The sequence below is a fragment of the Macaca fascicularis genome, chromosome 11, assembly GCF_037993035.2.
Source record: "Macaca fascicularis isolate 582-1 chromosome 11, T2T-MFA8v1.1".
NCBI lineage: Eukaryota > Metazoa > Chordata > Mammalia > Primates > Cercopithecidae > Macaca > Macaca fascicularis.
This window is the reverse complement of record NC_088385.1, coordinates 23,563,858-23,585,469: the sequence shown is the minus strand read 5'-3', so window position 1 is coordinate 23,585,469 and position 21,612 is coordinate 23,563,858. Positions and strand designations below refer to the sequence as shown.

The following is a 21,612-nucleotide window of genomic DNA, read 5'->3' as shown; positions in this document are numbered from 1 at the left end:
TTATTTGTTCATAAAATTTTACTGGAAGCCTAATAAGTGCTAGCTCTGGGAGAATAGGAGATAGTTACAAATATTAATGAGACAAAATTTGTCCCCCTTCAATGGACTTTTTTGAGTTATTACACAAAATTTTGATTGCATTCTTTCTTTTCTCCTTCATTTTTTTTTGTTCTCTGCCATTTGCTCTTATATTTACCCTTCATCTCTCCCAGTATTCTCTCTCCCTCACTTTTTTTTTCTGTCACATGAATGGCCTAATTCTTCTGCTTTTATCCTTTTTATTATTCATATCCCTCTATTCTTCTCAAAGGGAACTTTTGCAATGGTAAGTCATTTCTATCTGCACCATATATGCCATTCACTGGTCCTCCATACTTCATTCTTTCTGTTCCTTATTTTCAAATGTGTTTATTTATTTGTTTATTCCTCCTCTTCCTCCCCCATTTTTAAAAAAAATATTTGAGGAGCTTAAACAAACAAGAAATACACTGAAATATACAATCAACAGAGGTAGGAACTACTTTTTTATTCACTCCCATATCTCCAGAACCAAGAATAATTCCTGTCACACAGCTAGCTAAGAAACAAAACTTCTAGTAAGTTAGTCAATAAAAAAAAAAAAGATACTTTATTTTGGAGAGAGAAATTAATCACTTGGGATTCTGCCTCTGAGAAGTATTGTCATTAATGATGGCAACCATAATTTCTTAATCAATATAATACTCCGTCTAGTAGAGCTGGTATGATGAATTCTGTCACCTCAAAAGTACAAACCAAAGACCTCTGAGATGTCTCCAAATAGTGTGAACGGGTACTGCACTAGGCCTTCCGAGATGTGCTATAGGAATGTTTAATCCTATTCCCTTCCATAAAATTTTAATTGTTAACTGAGACTGTTTGTAATATCTGAAAGTATAAAACTTGCTCAAATTCACACTGCTTGCTAGTAACAAACCTGGAAACAGAATCCTGCAAGCCCTCTTGATTGTAAATTCCTATGTCACATCAGAGTTATCCTTGTTATTGCAGAAGAGAGATTTCCTCCATTATCATATCTAAGGCTTGTCTTCAGTTTTCCTATTGAATATCCAGGTCAAGACAGCGTTTGGAATAATGCAACATGGAAAAACCCATGGGAACCATTTTATATTTTATAAAGAAAAATATTTTATATTATTGAGAGTAAGTTTAATTTATCACCAGGAGCAGGAATCAACAACATACATGTTTTCTGAAGGATGTGCTGACAGTAGATTTGTAATTTAGAATTTTAATTATAAGAAGAGTTTTGACAAATATGCCAGAATGTTTATACCCAAATGAGATTTTCTTTCAAAATAGTTATTTTGAAAGATGAGAGCTTTTCCTTAAAGGTTAAATCTTTGCCCTTGTTAAGAATATTCTCAAAAATATACAAAGAAATTTCAAAAGAAGAGCCTTAGAATGTTTTAAACAACAATAGCATTACTGCAATAGTTATAGTCTTTCAAAGTGACTGCTTTGAAGAGACTAGTACTCACTCAATGTAAATGTTACCTTTTGTTTCTTTAAAATATTTAATCTTTGATTATGCGGGAATACTTTTAATGGGAATCTCAAAGTTTACTTTTGTTGTCTGCTTTGTGTTTACTTTTGGCTTAGAAATTATAATGTAGAAAGAACGTTCTACTTTGAGTCATGCCTGTGTTCAAGTCCCAGATCCATGCAGTTGCCTTTAAACAAGGATAACAAAACTAACCTCATCAAGGTGTTCTGAGGATAGAAATGAGATCATGAAAGTTAAGGTGTTTTGGAAATCACAAACTATAAAGTCCTCAACAACTGTCCCTCTACTGTGAGGATTTCTGGGACAGTTAAAGATGGCGCTGGGCTTCTGCTGTCTCCAAATGGAAGAAATCTGAGTCTAACAATGTGGCTGTGATAACTCCCAGAAGCCATAACTTATGAACTTTGCATTAACCAATTTTCCTGAACATTGTAGACGGCCAAAACTATAACAGGTGCTCATTTAGCAGCAGGTGAAACCAGGTTAATAAAGGTGATGGAAGTTGGAACATAGAGACAAGACAGATAAGCAGTGAAGCAAGAGTAGGAAGGGAGATGGACAGCAGGCTGTAAGCAAGAAGCCACAGAATAGGCAGGAAACAGAATATAGTGTCAGGAGTGTTTGCCTTTGAGCCACAGGCAGAGTTTCAGGTGGCTAGGCAGATACACTTGGAGAGGCCTTCGTGGCACAGGATGGAGGCTTGATATTTTTTTAGAAAACAAATAATGCATATATAGGTGAAATGATGAAGAGAGTTACCTCTGGAAACTCATGTTAAGTGGTAGAGTGATGGGAAAGACTCTCAATGGGCAAGGACAATATAGTCCCTACAAGATCCAACGTTGTATTGAGAGAGACTCTGGAAACCAAGCAATGTAATCACCCACCTCATACAAGATGACAGGCCTGAGGGCATCACTAAATATTCTCCTGACCAATTGCAAGACTCTCAGCTAAAGAGAACTTTTATGGGGAGCACTGGGTTGAAGGACAGACACTCTTTCCTGAAATTTTACATGATTCAAGCACAACAGCAACTATGGAGGATTGCAAAGAGGTAACTCCAGTTCCTCAGATATCCAAAGGAGAAAAAAACTATTGTTTCCATGAATGGCACATTTATTTTGTGTCAGGCAAGTAGTATTCACTTTCATGTATGTTAGCTTGCTTAAACCCTACAAAGGTTTAAAAGGTAGTTATTCTGTTTTTAAGATGGGAAAATTGAAACTGGATTAGTTTAAACCATATGTACATCATTTCATTAAGAATAGACAGAGGCATGATTCAAGGTTTGTATTTCCACTATCATGTTTTTCTAAATTAATCAGGTTGGTTCTCTAGTGTAAAATACGGGTTTAGCAATTTTTGTATTTCTCTAAAATCAAAGGAGATGACAAATTCTGGTGACAATAACAGATTCTAAATATTGTCAGTTATTCCATAGTTGTGATGTTTAAAAATCAAATTCCTTTTTGCAGCTCCACCAATAATTGATTTAGTTAAACAAACCAATATCCTCAAACTATTTAATGAGGGAACATACCCTTGGTAGGAGACAGTTAGTCCTGCCACATCAGAATTTTCACAGCCCAGTGCAAACAGGGAAAGGAATAGGAGGTAACCAAAGACAGATGATCCCAAGTAGAGTTTTGCAGCTCCACACACACTGATTCTGAATTTTTTCATAGCTATCCCCCCAGAGAATATTCCAAGGGCCACTGCTGGAATGTTGATGAGCCCTGAGAAATGAGAAAAATATATCATTTGTGAATCTCTAAAAAAGATCTGAGTGCACTAACACAAACTTTCTAAAGATTATTTTGTCACTTTAAATTATAGAAATATTCAGTCACTATCATCTACTGACATATACAAAGGGTGTATGATGAGTGTCTAGGTTATAGATTAATGGTGGTACAACTGTACAGCCTCAGGTTCTGTCTAGCACAATGTCTAGCACAGAGTATTAAATTAATAAATACCAAATGAATCAATACATCTTTCTGGTCTTTCTGGTCCAATTCCAGCATTAACAAGCACAATTAGGTGCTCATTAATGTTCTTTAACATTGTATATAAAAAATAACAGGCACATAGAATATAGAAAACTTTTTTTTTTAAGTCTTGGTTTCTATTTTCTGCCTCCCACCCTGGCAAAATTTGTTTTTGTTGAGCCATCTTCTTAGCTTTGAGTGTGGTATCCTTCCTAATAACAACCACTACCACCTATATTTATTTGCTTATAATGTACCAGCCACTGAACTGAGCATTTGATATGTTAACATTATCACATTGAATTTTCACCACAACCTTAAGAGTAGGCATATTATTAGCTTCACTTCAGAGAGCTATTTGTTCACAGTCACAGTTAGTAAGTGGGCAAAGCAGCTTTGAATGCAGAGAGTCTGATGTCAATTCCTACGCTTTCAATCACTGCTATGTTGCCTCTCCTTCAGGGGTTTGGGAAATAGTATCCTTGATAAATAGATGTATGTTATCTTTTTTGATAGATGTGCAACCTCACTAGTAATCTAATAACTGTGAGCTGTAAACAATACTAGGAAGAGGTTCAACTTAGTAGTTAAGAGCTTAGACTCTGGAATCCCAGCTGCCTGGGTTTAGATCTCAGTTCCACTGCTGAATAGCTGTGCAACTGCAGGTAATTCTTTGAATGTCTCTAAACCTGTCTCCTCACCTACAATATGGAGGTAATAATAGCATTGTAGAGGTAACTAAATTCCATTATTTATGAAGAGTTATCAGCACAACGTTTAGCACAAAAATATCATGCAATTAATTTCTATCCATTCGATTTACGAAGATGAAAATATTGGAGGTGGGGTGGGGAATGGAACCCTTGTATTGCAAAAGACTTGGGAAAAGAGGCACTTTGGTGCCATATGTTGGATTATAAATGGTATAACTCTAAAGAAGAACAATCTGGCACTCAACAATAAATAAATTCTCTGCTAATTAGAATTTATTTCTCATATTGTCTACCTATCAGTCATTGATGTCCATGTTTTCTCGAGGTTTTGAGATAATCCATCTCTTTCAAATAATGAAAGGGCTAAAGTTTGCATGTACTCTAGTCAACAGATAAGGTTCAAAGACAAAATCAGCATTTGCTGTAGTAAAAAATAATCTCAAGAACACAAGTCTGACTTACAACCCAATGTGAAATTGTAAAATAAAAATGAAAATACTGACATCTAGTGATAATGACATGCAAATTTTCTTCTTTCTTTCTCTTTTTTTTTTTTGTTCTTTTTAAGTTTATATATTTAGTTTCTTAACAAAGCATCATAGAACCCCAAATATCAACATACAATGGTCTTTGGCTTGCTATTACATTATTTAAAAAAATATATTGTGGGAGATCAGTCAGAGTGGCAGAAGAAATTATAAGAATAGAAAGAAGCAGACCCTCTTGGAAGACCTAGCGTGGTTTGCATAACTTCAGATAGTTTGGCTGAAGGCAGCCAGATTCTCTTTTCAGGAACCAGATAGCTTAGCGTGCAGATACAAAGGAATATAGGGGAGTTTATCTAAATAGCTTATTTACTCATGTGATCCTAAAATCAACCTTTGATCGCAGGCAGGATGGCCATCTCCGGGGTGGGGGGCAACCAGGTTAATTACTCACAGGTGTGTTGACTCAAAGCCTTTGCCAATTAAATCTGTACTAAACAAATGCAAGCATTACCAGCTTGGAGGGGCAGCAAACTCTCTTGGGCCCGTAGTGCTGGCAGCCCCCTGGCCCACTGTTATAGTGATTATCTGTGTCTGAGTACGTGTCTCAGCTGTCATGCAGCTGGGGACTGCAGGACAGAGCCCCGCAAAATATTTCTAACATGCACAGATGATAACAAAGGGACATTTTGATTCATCTGTTTTTATTTGACCATAGGTTGTATAAGTTAACATTTAAATTATCATATTAGAAATCAGCCCACCTTAAAGGGGGCATGATCATGAAGTTAGCGAAATGAAAAAGAGAAGAAATGCTAACTTTTGCTTTTCCATCTGAACTGAAGTTCCTGGGTATGGTAAGCAGCAGAGATGAAAATCTGGAAACCTGAACAGCCAAAAGTCAACTTAGAGGCACCTGATTACTATTTTAAAAACAATGAATAGATTATAGAAAATATATCAACAAACCCAGTTATTTAGGGCCCAATTAATTAATGTTAATGTTTTCTCCTAAATTTTCTGATTTTTTAAAATGTGGAAGTAGATAAAATTAGTTTTCCCTTTGTTTCAGGTTTCATCTTCCTTCTCCCGAAGTAAGTGCTGCTATGAATTTGATATATATCCTTGAAGTGCCTACTTTTACACACACATATACATGCAATGAATATATAAAACATAGTACCTGACTATGAATGCCTTCCACAAAGCCAAAGCTGACACAAACAACAGAGTCCTACATTTTCACTCTCAATTCCATCTCCAAATTGGTTTATGAAAAAAGTATCTTCTGAAAACCAAACTCCGAACTGAAACCTTCAGAGCATCTTTCTAGCATTTTATTTTATTTTGTAAAGTACCAATTGAATCTGGTACTTAAGGAGTAATAACACAAGGTGTAGCCTTGTCTGTAGCTATGTGCCATGTTGGATTCCATTGACATCCCCCACCCCCAGCAGCCTAGAATAGCCTGAGAACTGAAATGAGATAATCCTGGGGACATCTGCACCCTCAGTATAAATTATTAAAAATCAGGAATATCCTTTCCTGATTTACCTCTTTTTGGTGAACAGTGTTTCCTTGAAACTTCCAGAATATTTCTTGACTCCAGATCCTTCCGCACAAGATATTTGCTTTGATAAAAACCTCTACCCTCTTTCTCACATTTTCATCTTTTAATACTTTCTTATCCTTTTCTCTTGATTCAGGTATCATCATCTTCTGCTTGAGAATTCTTCCTGGCTCCAAGATTAGGTTTGTTCTCCCAGAGTACTCTGAGCTTCCCCCAAGTAGAGTTCCTCCTCACAGGTTCCACCAGTCATATGGGGCTTCCAGGGGACACATTTGGCACCAGGACTCACAACTTGGTCATCAGAACCTCATTTTCTCACTCATCAGGTGTTCCTTGTGCAGGGGCCCAGAGGCAGCAGACTTGATGCTTTAACAATTACCTGCTAGTTTTTTCAATTCATGTATCCCAACCTCCAACCAAACCCTCAAAGAAAGAACGGTGAATTGAATTGAATCCCATGTTCTTCAACGGTTTCCAATAAAATGTGCTAAATGAATAAACCTTAGTGTATTAATTTATAGCACCTCTCCTGATATCTTACTCTCCTATTTCAAGATAACTAAATTATAATACAATTCCAAAAAATATTAGTACATTTCAAATATAATGTTGGTTTGATTCTCCCTTTCAAATTTCACAGGATGTATTAAGTTGTCCATGGTGGGTCAAGTTGATGACAAATTTCCTTTACATCATATAAGATGTGTTTCTTCCCTCCCCAGGCTTCTCTTTCATTTTAGGTATTTTTAAATCATTTAGTGAGATAGAAATTAAACTTTGATTTATTCTCCACCCACATCATAAAATGTGTTGATCTAAAAATTTTTACCATCTACCATCAAGGAAGTATCCCAAATGGAAATATTGATTTACACTAGTGTCTGAAATTTGTTTCAATTTATTTTCTGTGTTTTCTTTTGAATTCAACATGCATATTTACCCAAATATCAGAAAAACTTAGAGAAATTTAAAAGCGCATTTATTATATTGTTTTATTTTATTACATAATTATTAGTGTTTTAGCACACTCATCAGGTTAAAGATCTTATTCCTTGAGACTGATGTAAAAAGGAGTTATAAGGGATATGTAAAATGTTTGACTAGATTATAGTAGACTAGGAATTAGAAACTTTGATTTCCATACCGATGCCTTGGATTGAAATAGTTATGAGTTATAATAATAGTACTTGGAGATGTTTTAGAATTTTTCTCCTAGTAAACTTGATGTTATATCCTGGACTTTCACAAGAATAATAATAATGTTTTTTATAAGCAACTGTCCTTCAAATAATTATCTTAATTTTTTCTTACTTGTCTGTGTAACACCTCCAAAAATTGACAGTGATAATCATTGTCATAAATGATAGTTGATATATCTTGTCTACTAGAGGTCTACAAAAGGCATTCTAAGAAATTAAGCAAAAATTACTAAATTATTACAGTCTCTGTATTGAGAAGGAAAAGATAAGATCATTTGTATGTAACTTAATATTTATAGGAGAAGCTTAAATTGAAATAAAGCCACACACCTACAACCATTTCATCTTCAATAACGCTGACAAAAACAAGAAATGGAAAAAGGACTCTGTGTTCAATAAATGGTACTGTGATAACTGGCTAGTCATATGCAAAAGAATGAAACTGGACCCCTTCTTATCATCATATATAAAAATTAACTCAACATGGATTAAAGACTTATGGGTAAGAATCTAAACTATAAAAATCCTGAAGAAAGCCTAGTAAATACCCTTCTCAGTATCACACTTGGCAAACAATTTATGTCTTTGTCCTCAAAAGCAACTGCAACAAAACCAAAAATTGGTAAGTTAATTAAACTAAAGAGCTTGCACAGCAAGAGACACCATCAAGGAAGTAAACAGAAATTCTACAGAATGGGAGAAAATATTCATGAACTATGCATTTGATGAAGATCTAATATCCAGACTTAAAACAACAAGAAAATAGCATATAACTCAATTAAGAAATAGACAACGGACAAGTACAGACACTTCACAAAAGAAAATATGTAGCTGGGTGTGGTGGCTCATGCCTGTAATCCCAGCACTTTGGGGAGTCGAGGCGGGCGGATCATGAGGTCAGGAGATTGACACCATCCTGGCTAACACGGTGAAACCCCGTCTCTACTAAAAAAACAAAAAATCAGCCGGGCGTGGTGGCGGGCACCTGTAGTCCCAGCTACTCGGGAGGCTGAGGCAGGAGAATGGTGTGAGCCCGGGAGTCGGAGCTTGCAATGAGCTGAGATCGGGCCACTGCACTCCAGCCTGAGCAATAGAGAGAGAGAGACTCCGTCTCAAAAACAAACAAACAAATAAACCCAAAAACAAACAAACAAACAAAAAAACATTTAAGCAGCCAACAGAGATATGAAGAAATGCTCTCAGAAATAATCATCACAGAAATGCAAATAAAAACCACAATGAGAAACCATCTCACACCAGTCAAAATGGCTTTTGTTAAAAAGTCAAAAAATAACAGATGTTGGTGAGGCTGAGGACAAAAGGGAATACTTGCACAATTTTTGGTGGGAATGTAAATCAGTCCACTATTTTGGAGAGCAGTTTGGATATTTCTCAAATAACTAAGAGTTGAACTAACATTTGACCTAGCAATCCATCAGTGGGTATAAGTCGAAAAGCAAATAAAGTATTCTATCAAAAGGACACATGCACCCATATGTTCATCACAGCTCTATTCACAAGAACAAAAATGTGGGATCAGTCACCCATCAACAATGGATTGAATAAAGAAAATGTGGTACATATACACCACGGAATATTATGCAATCATAGAAAGAATGAAATCATGCCCTTTGCAGCAACACAGATGGAGCTGGAGGCCATTATCCTAAGTGAACTAACTCAGAAACAGAAAACCAAATACTACATGTTCTCACATATCAATGGGAGCTAAATATTGAACACACATGGACATAAAGTTGGGAACAACAGACACTGGGAACTACTAGAGAGGGATAGAAAGGAGAAGAGAAAGATTGAAAAGTTACCCATGCTCACTACCTGGGCGACAGGTTCAGTCATACCCTAAACCTCAGCATTATGCAATATAGCTTTGTAACAAACCTGCACTGTACATGTACTCCCTATTCCAAAATGAAAGTTGAAAAATAAAAATAAATAAATAAATGACAAAAGAAAAAATGCAAATCTAGCTGTCTATCCAAATTTCTTCCATTAAAAATCTTTTAAAAATTCCACAAACTTTAAAAAGCCAAATCATTTCACAATATGCTTTCCGGCCTTTGAATTTAAATTTTATTGTCATTTATTTTCCTTTAATATTTTTTCTACAAAGTTAAAGTAATTAGCTTGAGAAAAAATGCTGTCTCTAAACTTTAGAAAGAATGTGGCTAACATTTAAAAACATGTACAGCAAGGCTAAGTTGTCGTTGTAACTGTTGGCCCTTGAACATGTCAGGAGATTTCTGTTTATTCTCCCCTCCATGGTATGTCAAATGTCTTCTCTCAAAGAAGTAAGGAAGTATGCTTCTTTGTGTCTGTCTCATATTTTATTGCAGGAAGATCATTATTCCATAGCTCAAGTTAAAAAAAAAATTAAGAAAAAAAGAGAAAGGTTGAAGAAGAAAGACAGAAATAATATTTATTGAATGAGAGATATATGCATTTACCATGCATTTTATCTGTATACTTTCATCTTTATTTCAACCTAGTGATATATTCATTTTCACCATTGTACAAATATAATCAAAGTAAGAGTGAGAGGATATTGAATAATTGGCCCGCTTACCCTTAGTCGGCTGCACCCCATACTTACTAATGTGAAACCAAGATGATCTCAGGAACAATCCTAGCTATAATGATGTGAAATTGTTAAATACTATTACTTATCTCTCACAAAAGTATTTGAATTATCTGTAGACATGACATGTCAGAAACTTTGAAGAATAGAGTTTTAGGTAAATGCAAATTAAACCACCATGAAATACCACAACCCACCCATAAGAATGGTTACAAGGAAAAGAATTAACAATTCCAAGTGTTGATAAGGATATGGGGCAACTGGAATGCTCTTACATTTCTAATAGGAGTATAAATTTGCACAACTTCCTTGTGTTTTGGCAATATCTACTCTATTTAAACACATATTCTCCCTCTGACTTAGCGACTGCATTTAGCAATATAATATATATTATATATATTATATTATCTATTATAATACTATAAATAACTCTTAGCTAAAAGCAGAAAACAACACAAATGTCCATTGCACTTCAGGGTATAGCCATGAAAAATGAGCATAGTGGTCCACCAATAAACATGCGGAATGTTGTTTTCTGCTTTTAACTATTATAAATATATTATTTATAATAGCATTATTATTATACATTATAGTATATGTAATATACTATATGTAATACCATATATTATTACTATATTACTATAGTATTACCATATATTTATATATTATATTATATATATTATATATAATATACTCTAAATTATAATATAGTATATAATACTATCTTATTATATAGTGTAATATGCTATAATAAATTATAAATAATATTTTATATATTATATTAACATATTAAAATACATAATATTTTTATTTGTATTTTTTCACATTTATATTTAAAATACTATTATAAATAATAATTATATGATTATAATACTATTATAAATAACTGTTATAAAAATAGCTATAATAATTATAAAAACAATTATAATAATTATTTTATATATTATATACAATAGTTATAGGTCATGTTGTATATATTTATTTTATATAATTTATTATTATATTTTATAACATATAATATATACAATATATAATTAATAAATATTACATAATTAATATATATTACATGGTTTAAATATATATTTTATAATGTAATAATTTATAATACTATCATAAATTTATAATATAATCTATACATATACATATAAAATCATAATTTCTAATGCTATTATAAATGTATATATAATTTTCATAATATATAAAATTGTATATTATTTATAATATTATTATATTATCTATTATAATATTATAAATAACTATTAGTTAAAAGCAGAAAACAACAGAAATGTCCATCAACTATAAAATGAATAAACAAACTGTGGTTTATTTATGTAATAGGATATGACATAGCATGAAAAAGAATATACCACTGCTATATACAAGAGAAAATAATCTCATAGATTTCACTTCAGTTGAAAAAAGCTGGACACAAAAGAGTATATAATATACCATTTAATTTATATGAATTTCAAAAACAGGCAAGGATGGTCTATGATAATATAGTTTAGGATAGTTATTAGCTTTGGGGAAAAGTATTGACTGGTAGGAGATTTAAGTTTTCTGGGGAGCTAAAATATTCTATATATTCTGAATGCTGGATGTGACACACACACACATATATATACGCACACACACACATATATATGTATCCATCTGAACTGTTTAAGGTCTGTAGACTTACTCTTGATAAGTTATATCTCAGTATACACATAAAAATGAAATAAAATAAAGTCTCTCTTAAATTTTAAATCCTCATCTATTCATGTTGAAATCAATATAAAGCATTGATTAGCATGCATGGGGTATTGGAGAAAAAAGCCACAAAATATTTCTTTAGTAATAAAATTAGTAATAAATAAGCCAATAAGAAATAAAATTAATTTGAACCAATCGATGTTAAAAGTAAAGATGTTCAGTGATGTAACCTTAACATCAAGAATTTTGGAGAAAAATCTTTCAAACTAAGAGTCAATTATATTAGCATGTGCTATGTGCCCATTACCAAGATTATCATAGAAAAATTATATCTCCTAAAATACATTTGGCTGTTTTTTTTTTTTTTTTCTCCTTCCAGGTCTCTTTCAGAGGTAGAAATATAGAGTGATTTTTTACAACACTAAGAGAAAATTATTTTATACCACTGGAGTCTCTTATCATAAAGGAGTATGTCCCAAGAAACAAAATATTTTATGCCTTGAAATAGTAACATTAAATAATATCTTTGTGGATTAAAGAAATGAATCTAGATTTTTTTTTAATATCTAATTACTTCCACAGTGGTAGTCATCATGTATTTGTAGGTTCTGGTTTCTCTTCTTTCATTTCTTCATACTTTTCTATCTTTTTATTGACCATGTTGCTAGAAACACAACCCTTTGAACTAACCCAGTTGCCAGGAGTCAGAAAAGTTTTTTGACTGTGAAAATGCAAGCTTTGTTTTGGAATGAACATCTTTTAACCTATCTCATTGTCCATTTTATATAATCCTGGAAACTGTTCATGTAAATGGTCACTGTTTTGAGGCTTTCACTACACTTAAAAGACAAATATCCAGCATTATGAACAAATTCCTCATCAAATGCATGTTTCATCTCTATGATATCACTTCAAGAACTGCGTGCTCTCTGGGTTACTTACCCACAGATGCGAATAATTCTTGCTACAAAATTATTGCTACTTTTTGAGCTCATCTAAAATGTCATAAATGACCTAAATCTTGGAACGATCTTCTCTAAGATTCCCGAGTTAATCAGGTACATCTAAGAGAGTCCCTCTGAGGAAGCATGAAAGGTAGATGAGCCTACCGATCACAAAGTTGGCCCTGGAGGATGACTGTCCATACTGCTGCTCAATGTACTTTGGTTTGTACGTCACCATGCCGAACAGAGAATTGAACTGAACAGTGCTTGTACATAAATAGAGGAAGTATACTGGATTTCCGAAAAGATTCTTCAGTGATGGAAGAAAATCTGTAAAACAAAAATAACAGACTAATTAAAGTTGCTGTCATGCATGGAAGAAGAGGTAGCTGTGGTGGCAGGACTTTCCATTGTCACAGAGTTTGGAAGTAGTCATAGTTTGGCGCACACATACACTATGTATAGTAAGCCACTGGCATGCATCAAGCCTGCGATCTGGCTAGGTTCAAATCCAGACATAGGCACTCATTTCTACAGACGTGCAGTATAGGTTATATTAAAAGGTAAGAGTCAGAAAAGAAGATTCCTCCAACTGATGTGGGCAAAAGATGAAAAGGATGAGAATACTCCCTCATCATCCAGCTGGGAGTCACAGGCAGGACATAAAGACCTTCACTTTTCTTGTCTCTATTCCTCAAACTTATCTTGTGGTCAAAGAGAAAGAAATTTGAGAGTTATCTCCATTTAATATGTGAATTTTAGTGTGAGAAATGAGCATTGATCTTTTCCCTTTTTCCTGTTATGTAGACTACCAATTAGACATGTGAAGAATTTCTGCAAATGTAACTATTGTTTGAAGGGACATGAAGAGAGGATCCTCATTTCCATGAAGGGGGTTCATTAGAACACTGGGTTTTTGCCTACAGAACACTCACCCCTCTGATCATTGGTGAGAGACATGCATTGATATACATCTCTCAAATGAATAGATCTTATCTGTAGAAAGGCTGCCAACCCTGAAGATTAAGCCTTTTATTTTCTGTATACACAGAGTTACAGGAAGCAGCAATCCTACAGACAACTGTAGGATCTAAACTGAGGAGATGTGAGAGGGTGCGGACATCAGCAGGAAAGGCTGTCAAGCCTTTGGTCTTTGGTCGTGTACTGCAATCAGTTGTTCAGTAATAAAGCTGACATCATTTTCCAGTTTTGCTTCTGATATGGTTTCTCAATTTTTTTAATACATGAAGGGAAGTGAAGGATATAATTTATAAATCTCCTTAAGTCCCAACAGAAAAATGAAAATACTTCAAAATCGAGAATTTTACTTACCTCTTGCCATTTCCATTATTTTTACATTTTCTCCCTGGGGTGTTTGGTAGTCTGTGTGATCATCTCTAATAAACTTGGATTTCTCAGAGGAAGAATTAGAATCCTCTCTACTTTGGGATCTTGGTAAACTCTTTGGTAAATACCAGAAAGGCACAGCTGCAAGAAGACTTATGATTCCTGCTATTAGATAGCCAAGCCACCAGGCTCCTACCCACTGGGGATCTTTTGGGGTAATGGTTATGTGATCTGAAAGACAGAGGAGATGGCTAAGTAATACAAACAGCAAAGCTAATATGTTAAAATAATCTACTTAAAAATAAATTATTGCAAAACTCTATAACATCATAAAAATACCTAATAATTCATCTATGCTATTTTTTTTTTTTTTTGATCTGGATATTATCACAGGCATACCTTGGAGATTTTGCAGGTTCAACTCCAGACCATCACAATGAAGTGAATCTCACAATAGAGAGTCACATGAATTTTTTTGTTTCCCAGGGCATACAAAAGTTGTGTTTAATTATACTGTAGTCTACTAAGTATGCAATAGCATTATGTCTGAAAAATGTACATACCTTCATTTAAAATATTATTGCTAAAAAATGCTAATGATCATTTGAGCCTTCAGTGAGTAGCCATCTCAATATTGATGGCTGCTGACTAAAGAGGGCAGTGGTTGTTGGAGGTTGAGATGACTGTGGCAATGTATGAATATAAGGAAATGATGAAGTTTGTCACATAGATCAACTCTTTCCTTCATGAAAGTTTTCTCTGTAGTATGCAATGCTATTTGATAGCATTTTACCCACAGTCAAACGTCTTTCAGAATTGGAGTCAGTCCTCTCAAACCCTGCCACTGCTTTATCAACTAAGTTTCTGTAATTTACTAAATCTTTTGTTGTCATTTCAGTAACGTACACAGCATCTTCATCAGGAGTGGATTCCACCTCAAGAAGCCATTCACTTTGCTCATCCACAAGAAGCAACCCCTCATCTGTTCAAGCTTTATCACGAGATTGTAGCAATTCAGTCACATCTTCAAGCTTCATTTCTAATTATAGTTGTCTTGCTATTTCTACCACATATGCACTTACTTTCTCCACTAAAGTGTTAAACACCTCAAAGTCATCCAGGAGGGTTGAAATCAATTACTCTCACACTCTTGCTAATGTGGATATTTTGACCTCCTCCTATGAATTACAAATGCTTTTAATGGCATCTAAAATGGTGAATCCTTTCCAGAAGTTTTTAAATTTAGTTTGTCTAGATTCATTAGAAATCACTATTGATTGTAGCTATAGCTTTGTGAAATATGTTTCTTAAATAATAAGACTTGAAAGTCAAAATTACTCCTTGATCCATGGGGTAGAAAATGGATGGTATGTTAGCAGCCATGAAAATATGTATCTATTTGTACAACTCTGTCAGAGCTCTTGGGTGGCTAGGCACACTGTCAATGAGCAGCAATATTTTGAAAGCAATCTTGTTTTTATTCTGAGCAGTAGATCTCAACAGTGGGCTTCAAATAGTTAGTAAACTATGCTACAAAAAGATGTGCTGTCATTCAGCACATCTTTATTGATCTAGTTGTAGAGCACAGGAAGAGTGTATGTATAGGAATTTCAGAGTGTTAAATGAGCATTGGCTTCAACTTAAAGTCACCAGTGGCCTTAGCCCCCCAATAAGAGAATCACCCTGCCCTTTGAAGCTTTAAAGTCAGGATTGACTTCTCCCCTATGGCTGCGAAAGCCCTAGATGGCATCTTCTTCCAGTAGAAGCCTATTTCATCTAGGATGAAAATCTGTTATTTAGCATGGCCACTTTCATCAATAATCCTAGTTAAATATTCTGGGTAACTTTCTGCAGCTTCTCCACCAGCACTTGCTGTTTCACCTTGCACTTTTGTGTTACGGAGACAGCTTCTTTCCTAAAACCTCATGAACCTATCTCCGCCAGCTTCAAACTTTTCTTCTGCAGCTTCCTCATCTCTCTCAGCCTTCATAGAATTAAAGAGGGTTAGGCCTTGTTCTGAATTAGGTTTTGGCTTAAGGGAATGTTGTGGCTGGTTTAATCCTCTCTCCAGACTACTAAAACTTTATCTCAATAAGGCTGTTTCACTTTCTTATCCTTCATGTGTTTGCTAGAGTATCACTTTTGTAATTTCCTGCCAGAATTTACATTCACAACTTGGGTAACTGTTTGGTGCAAGAGGCCTAGATTTTTGCCTGTCTTGGCATTCAACATACCTTCCTCATTAAGCCTAATCTTTTCCAGTTTTTGTTTTAAAGTGAGAGACATGCAACTCTTCCTTTCACTTGAACACCTAGAGGTCATTGTAGGGTTACTAATTGGCCTAATTTCAATATTATTGTGTCTCAGGGCATAGGGAAGTCCAAAAAGAGAGACAGGGGAATGGCCAGTGGAGCAGTCAGAACACATGCAACATTTATCAATTAAATTTGCTGTCTTATATAGGCACAATTGTGGTGCCCCAAAACAATTACAACAGTAACATCAAATATCACACATCACAGATCTCCATAACGGGTATGATGATGATGATGATGATGATGATGATGATGATAATAATAATAATAATAATAAATAACAATAAAAGCTTGCGATATTAGGAGAATTACCAAAATGTGACACGGAGACACAAAGTAAACACATGCTGTTGGAAAAATGGTGCCTATAGACTTGCTCAACACAGGGTTGCCACAAACCTTAAATTTACTTTATTGTATTTGCAAAATGCCATAAAGTAAAGCACAGTAAAACAAGCTATGTCTGTATTATCTCTGTTATTGAAGGAAAGAGAGTGCTTTTTGGAGCAAGATACTTTCTTTTGTTCATTAGATTAAAAATAAAGAGTCTAAATTCTGGAAGAGGCCTTATGATTTTCTTTTTTTCTTTTTTGAGACGGAGTCTCACTCTGTCGCCCAGGCTGGAGTGCAGTGGCGCCATCTCCACTCACTGTAAGCTCCGCCTCCCGGGTTCACACCATTCTCCTGGCTCAGCCTCCCGGGTGGCTGGGACTACAGGCGCCCGCCACCACGCCCGGCTAATTTTTTTGTATTTTTAGTAGAGATGGGGTTTCACCGTGTTAGCCAGGATGTTCTCGATCTCCTGACCTTGTGATCCGCCCGCCTCGGCCTCCCAAAGTGCTGGGATTACAGGCTTGAGCCACCGCGCCCGGCCTGCCTCATGATTTTCAAACCGTGCTCTCAGGTTCTGCAGAGAGACCCCTGGTAAAAGGAAGGCAACCCATGGGGAGAACTTTGAAGGCTCAAAACCTCATGTGGTGACTCCTCTATATCAGCACCACTTTCATTTGATTTGCATATTGAATATCTGTGTGAGATTTTACTCGAAGAGTTATGCCCTGCACCCTCCAGTCCAAACCCCGTGGAAACCTCTCACTATGATACTAAATTTGAGATTCATTCAAATCAGTGGAATATTTTTTAATAAATGGTGGTTAATATTACTGCAGAGCTATTCTGGATACGAAGCGGTATTTGTATGTGTAACCAAAACTTTAGTATTTTATTCGTTGTAAAAACTTTGTTTTTGAAATCATTTCTGATTTGCCTAAAAATAAGTATTGACAGGTTTTTGAATCAAAGCAAGTGGGTGTTGTTTTCTTCCTAGGCAAGAACCTAGAAAACATTTCATTATATTCTATCATAACATTCTGTGAGAACAAAATAAACACAGGTCCCTTGAGAAGTAGGCTCAACTGCCACTGAATTATACTGGATAAAATGCTTATACTAGGTTATTACTGCATGTGAATTGCTTCCCCTTAACAATTTTCCTCTGTGCTGCTCATTGCATCTATACTTTCTTGTCTTTAAAATCCATCAGTGGATTTTAAACTTTGTGAAGTCAAGGAACTCAACTGATTTGTTCAGAGCTGTAGAATAGCACCTGGCATAAAGTAAATGCAAAATAATTGGACGGGAACTAGTGAATGAGTAAATAACATTTTTGAAGCTTGCCTTGTAGTTTATTTGATTTAAATGCAAGAATTTTGCTTTCTGTTTTAACATGCGAAACTTCAAAATGCAATTCCACATTTGTTTTTTAAGTGAAACTTGTTTAGTTTGTAACGGATCTCTTGGAACTCTTTAAAAAAAACTGACAAGTGCCACCTATTTCTAGAGGGTGCATCTCACAGAGATAGAAACAAATTATTAGCTATGAAAAGATCAGTGTCCCTTCTGCCATTTATTTCCTACACAAGCAATATCCCAGAAGAAAAGCCAGTTTTGCTCGATAATATGCTATAATATGTTTCCACCTAAAAATGACTTGTAGAGTAAAAACAAAAAGAAGGGCTGTTTGGTTGCCAGTAGACTTTAAATCCTTGGTCTTTCTGTCAAGTCCCCAAATACATTATTAATTGACGTAACTGTAATAAATGTTGACACACCTGAAGCCAACAAGAACGAACAAGTAGCTAGAGTTTTCAGTCTTAACTATGCTGGAATGCATTTAAACTGACAAATCAGATGTGAAAAAGGATACATCTTAATAACAAATCATTGGTCATCCAGTTCTAATCATCACCTATTTTTCGTATTCCATTTATTAATCTGTGTAACTATATTAATAATAAATTTTTAGTTTATGAAAGATTATGACTGCCATTTTATAAAAAGGCAATTTGATAATTTCCACACCGTTCCCATTAAAAAGTTACAGTAACTAAAATAAATGAATAAATAAAAAATAAACTCCCTTACCTAGGTTTACAAAGCCAATGTCAACATATAGTTTGGCACATAATGAGCCTAGCAGGAAACCAAAAATTGGTCCTATAATTGCAACTGTCTGCACACACCCTGCACCAATAAAAGAAAAGGAAGAAAAAAGCTGTCATTTCTTTACTTTGATAAATTAATACAATTTTAAACAAGAAATGTGAGATCCAGTCAGTAGCTCAAAATGTTTTAGCTCATTTGCATGTGTTTAGTCAACTTTAAAACCACAGTGAATCAGAAAATAATCCTTCACTGCTTTGGGAGAAGAATGAACAATTTTAAGGCATTAAGTATGTCTTAGTAAGAAAATAACATTAATACTCTGAGGAAGTTAACTTTCCAAAATGGAACAAACTGTATTTCCTAGGATTAGATTGCCCATTGATAAAAATTGGACTTGTATTAATTTTGATAGTTTGTCAAAAACATTTTACATTCAGTTAAGCATAAGACTTGTCTTGACATTCAAAAGGATTTCTTCCATCTTAGTAAAAAAATTGCATCCATTCACTCCGAGGTTCTGTGGGATCATTAGTGAGAGCAGGACCTATGCAGATCCCCAGACCAGCTAACAAAGGTACTAGGATTTGGAGCAGGAAAAGTGTTCTCTGGAACCCTCTTGACCATTCAGGTCAACCTTCATAGATAGGTGGAACAGATGGCCTAAAGGACACCATTTCTAATAACCAGAAAGGTACTTCTTCCCTTCCAAACATCTCCAATCTGTCTTTCATTTCACCACAAGGTTTAAAACACACATATTCATGGGAGATTAAGTTAACTGGAAGAGTAAACAGCAGTTACTAGATACTTTTTACCAGAGGGAAAAGAGAACAAGCCCTGAGTTCCTAGGGAAGAAGGGGACACCTACGCACCTGTATGCTTCTCCTGGCTGTGACCTTTCCTCCAGTCTCCAGAGTAATTGCCTAGTGCAGGTGATGAAGTGTTTGTTGCAGTTCCAGTTCCTGATTTTACTGGAGTTTTCTGTTAGAATAAGAGCTGTGATCTTAACTATAGTCTATCTGGGTGTAACCAGCACCCCTTGGAGTCCTGCAGAGCATAGCCCGGGCAAGATTATACAGTGGACCTAGCTGTAGCATCCCCTCAATGAATTTAAATCTTGCCTTTCTGTCCCTGAACGTGAGATCTTTAAAAGATCAGAATTTCAAGAAATCAAGACTGATGTGTGTCAACACCGTAGGAAAGGGTACAATAAAAATTTAAAAAGAAGAGACTGACATGTGTTTCTAGCTTCATATTAAGACATCAGAGGAAACCAAAAAATGCTGTGTAGATGCATCTTACCTTAGGAGTTTGCCTCTGCTATATTATTTTGGTTTTTGAGATTTTTAGTTACTGGTCTATTTACTGGAATGTGTTCCAGAGATGAGGTAGCCTCATGCCTTGCTTCTATTTTTTTTTTTTTTAATAATTCTCTTTATCCATTTCTACCTGCTTTTGAGATCTCAAGATTTCTCGTTGTCTATCCCTCATAGCTTAAAATAATTAGGGCTCATCAAATGGAAAGCAGTTTCCAGGGCTCAAGAAACAAACTTTTAAGTAAACTAAAATACCTAAATGCTTTAGCTGTATAGTTAACCCACTAAAAATCACCTATGAAACCTGAAGCCCACGAAGCTTCACAAGGTCATACATCATTGCAGTTGAGCTCACAGTTATTTTCTTTTAATCTGATGCTCCCTGTCTAATGCAATAGATCCCTCTAACTATGGTGTCTTCATCATCCAAATCTTAAGTGTGCACTTCAGAAATGTGTGAGCTAAACAAAGGAGTTGGATATGAAGTATACAAAGCTTCCACATTTAATCTAGCATAGAGTGGAATTCAGAACACCAGACACCCTTCTTCCCAAGAAGCTAAGTGAAGCAATATGTCAGTATTACCAATATAGAAAGCTGCATTGTCTTCACTGGCAAAATCATCCAGGTAGGCAATGCCCAGAGGCTGAATGGGAGTTTCTCCTATTCCGCGAAGAAGATTGCCCAGGAAAACATAAATCCACATGGAAGAGCTAGTGTCCACTTCACATTCTTGAAAGAAAGGCAAACCAGAGGATTGAAAATAGATCACTATAAAAATTAAATATTTATTCTGCATTTCTACATTTCTACAATATATCTTAAACTGAACTAGAACGCAGGAGTTTTTGTGCAATAGTCATAATTTGATGGGAGTTTGGTCAAGTTCTAAAAATGTTTTATATCTTCAACCTTTTAGGCAGAGTAAATCTCCGAGAGACTTCACCGAGGAACTCTATTGCTTCTCGCTCCTCATCCCTTTACTTTTTATTCTCTCCTTTCCATTTCATTCCTGCCCTGAGCTATCTGAGTTCCCACACTACAATGACATTCAATATCTATCTGGCGCAAAACAGAGAATTTGGAACAAAGTCTTTCTCACCTTAATTTTTAGTTCTGTTTTTCAGCAGAAATCACTAGTAATCTTATCGTTCACTCAGTTTTATCTGAAATTCGAATTTTTATATGGTTGATATTCCAACATTTGGGCAGTATTGCCTACATTTATATTTGTTTGTTAGTGAATAACCATTTTTAGGACTCTAGAAACAAATTTACATAAAAATGATAAATCCCTATACTTTAGCAGTATAGTTATTCCAACAAAAACGTTTTGACAGCATTTTTAGAGTAAAATTCAATGCTAACCATTTTTAAATGCTTTTGTAAAACTCATGTCTTAATATGATCATGTGCACTAGGATAATTACCCTCATATCATAAA

General features: G+C 34.9%; 1 protein-coding gene across 7 annotated transcripts in view; it reads right to left on the bottom strand.

Moving 5' to 3' along the window:
• SLCO1C1 (solute carrier organic anion transporter family member 1C1) overlaps positions 1-21,612 on the bottom strand; it is a 57,949-nt gene that overhangs the window by 18,055 nt on the left and 18,282 nt on the right. For all 7 annotated transcript variants that reach the window (XM_005570304.5, XM_065523851.2, XM_015430464.4 and 4 more), the window contains 5 exons: positions 20,754-20,900; positions 18,832-18,930; positions 14,078-14,323; positions 12,911-13,075; positions 3,090-3,285 (listed from right to left, as the gene is read on the bottom strand). In XM_005570304.5, the coding sequence (XP_005570361.2) occupies positions 3,090-3,285; positions 12,911-13,075; positions 14,078-14,323; positions 18,832-18,930; positions 20,754-20,900 (853 nt within the window). The remainder of the gene's footprint in view (positions 1-3,089; positions 3,286-12,910; positions 13,076-14,077; positions 14,324-18,831; positions 18,931-20,753; positions 20,901-21,612) is intronic.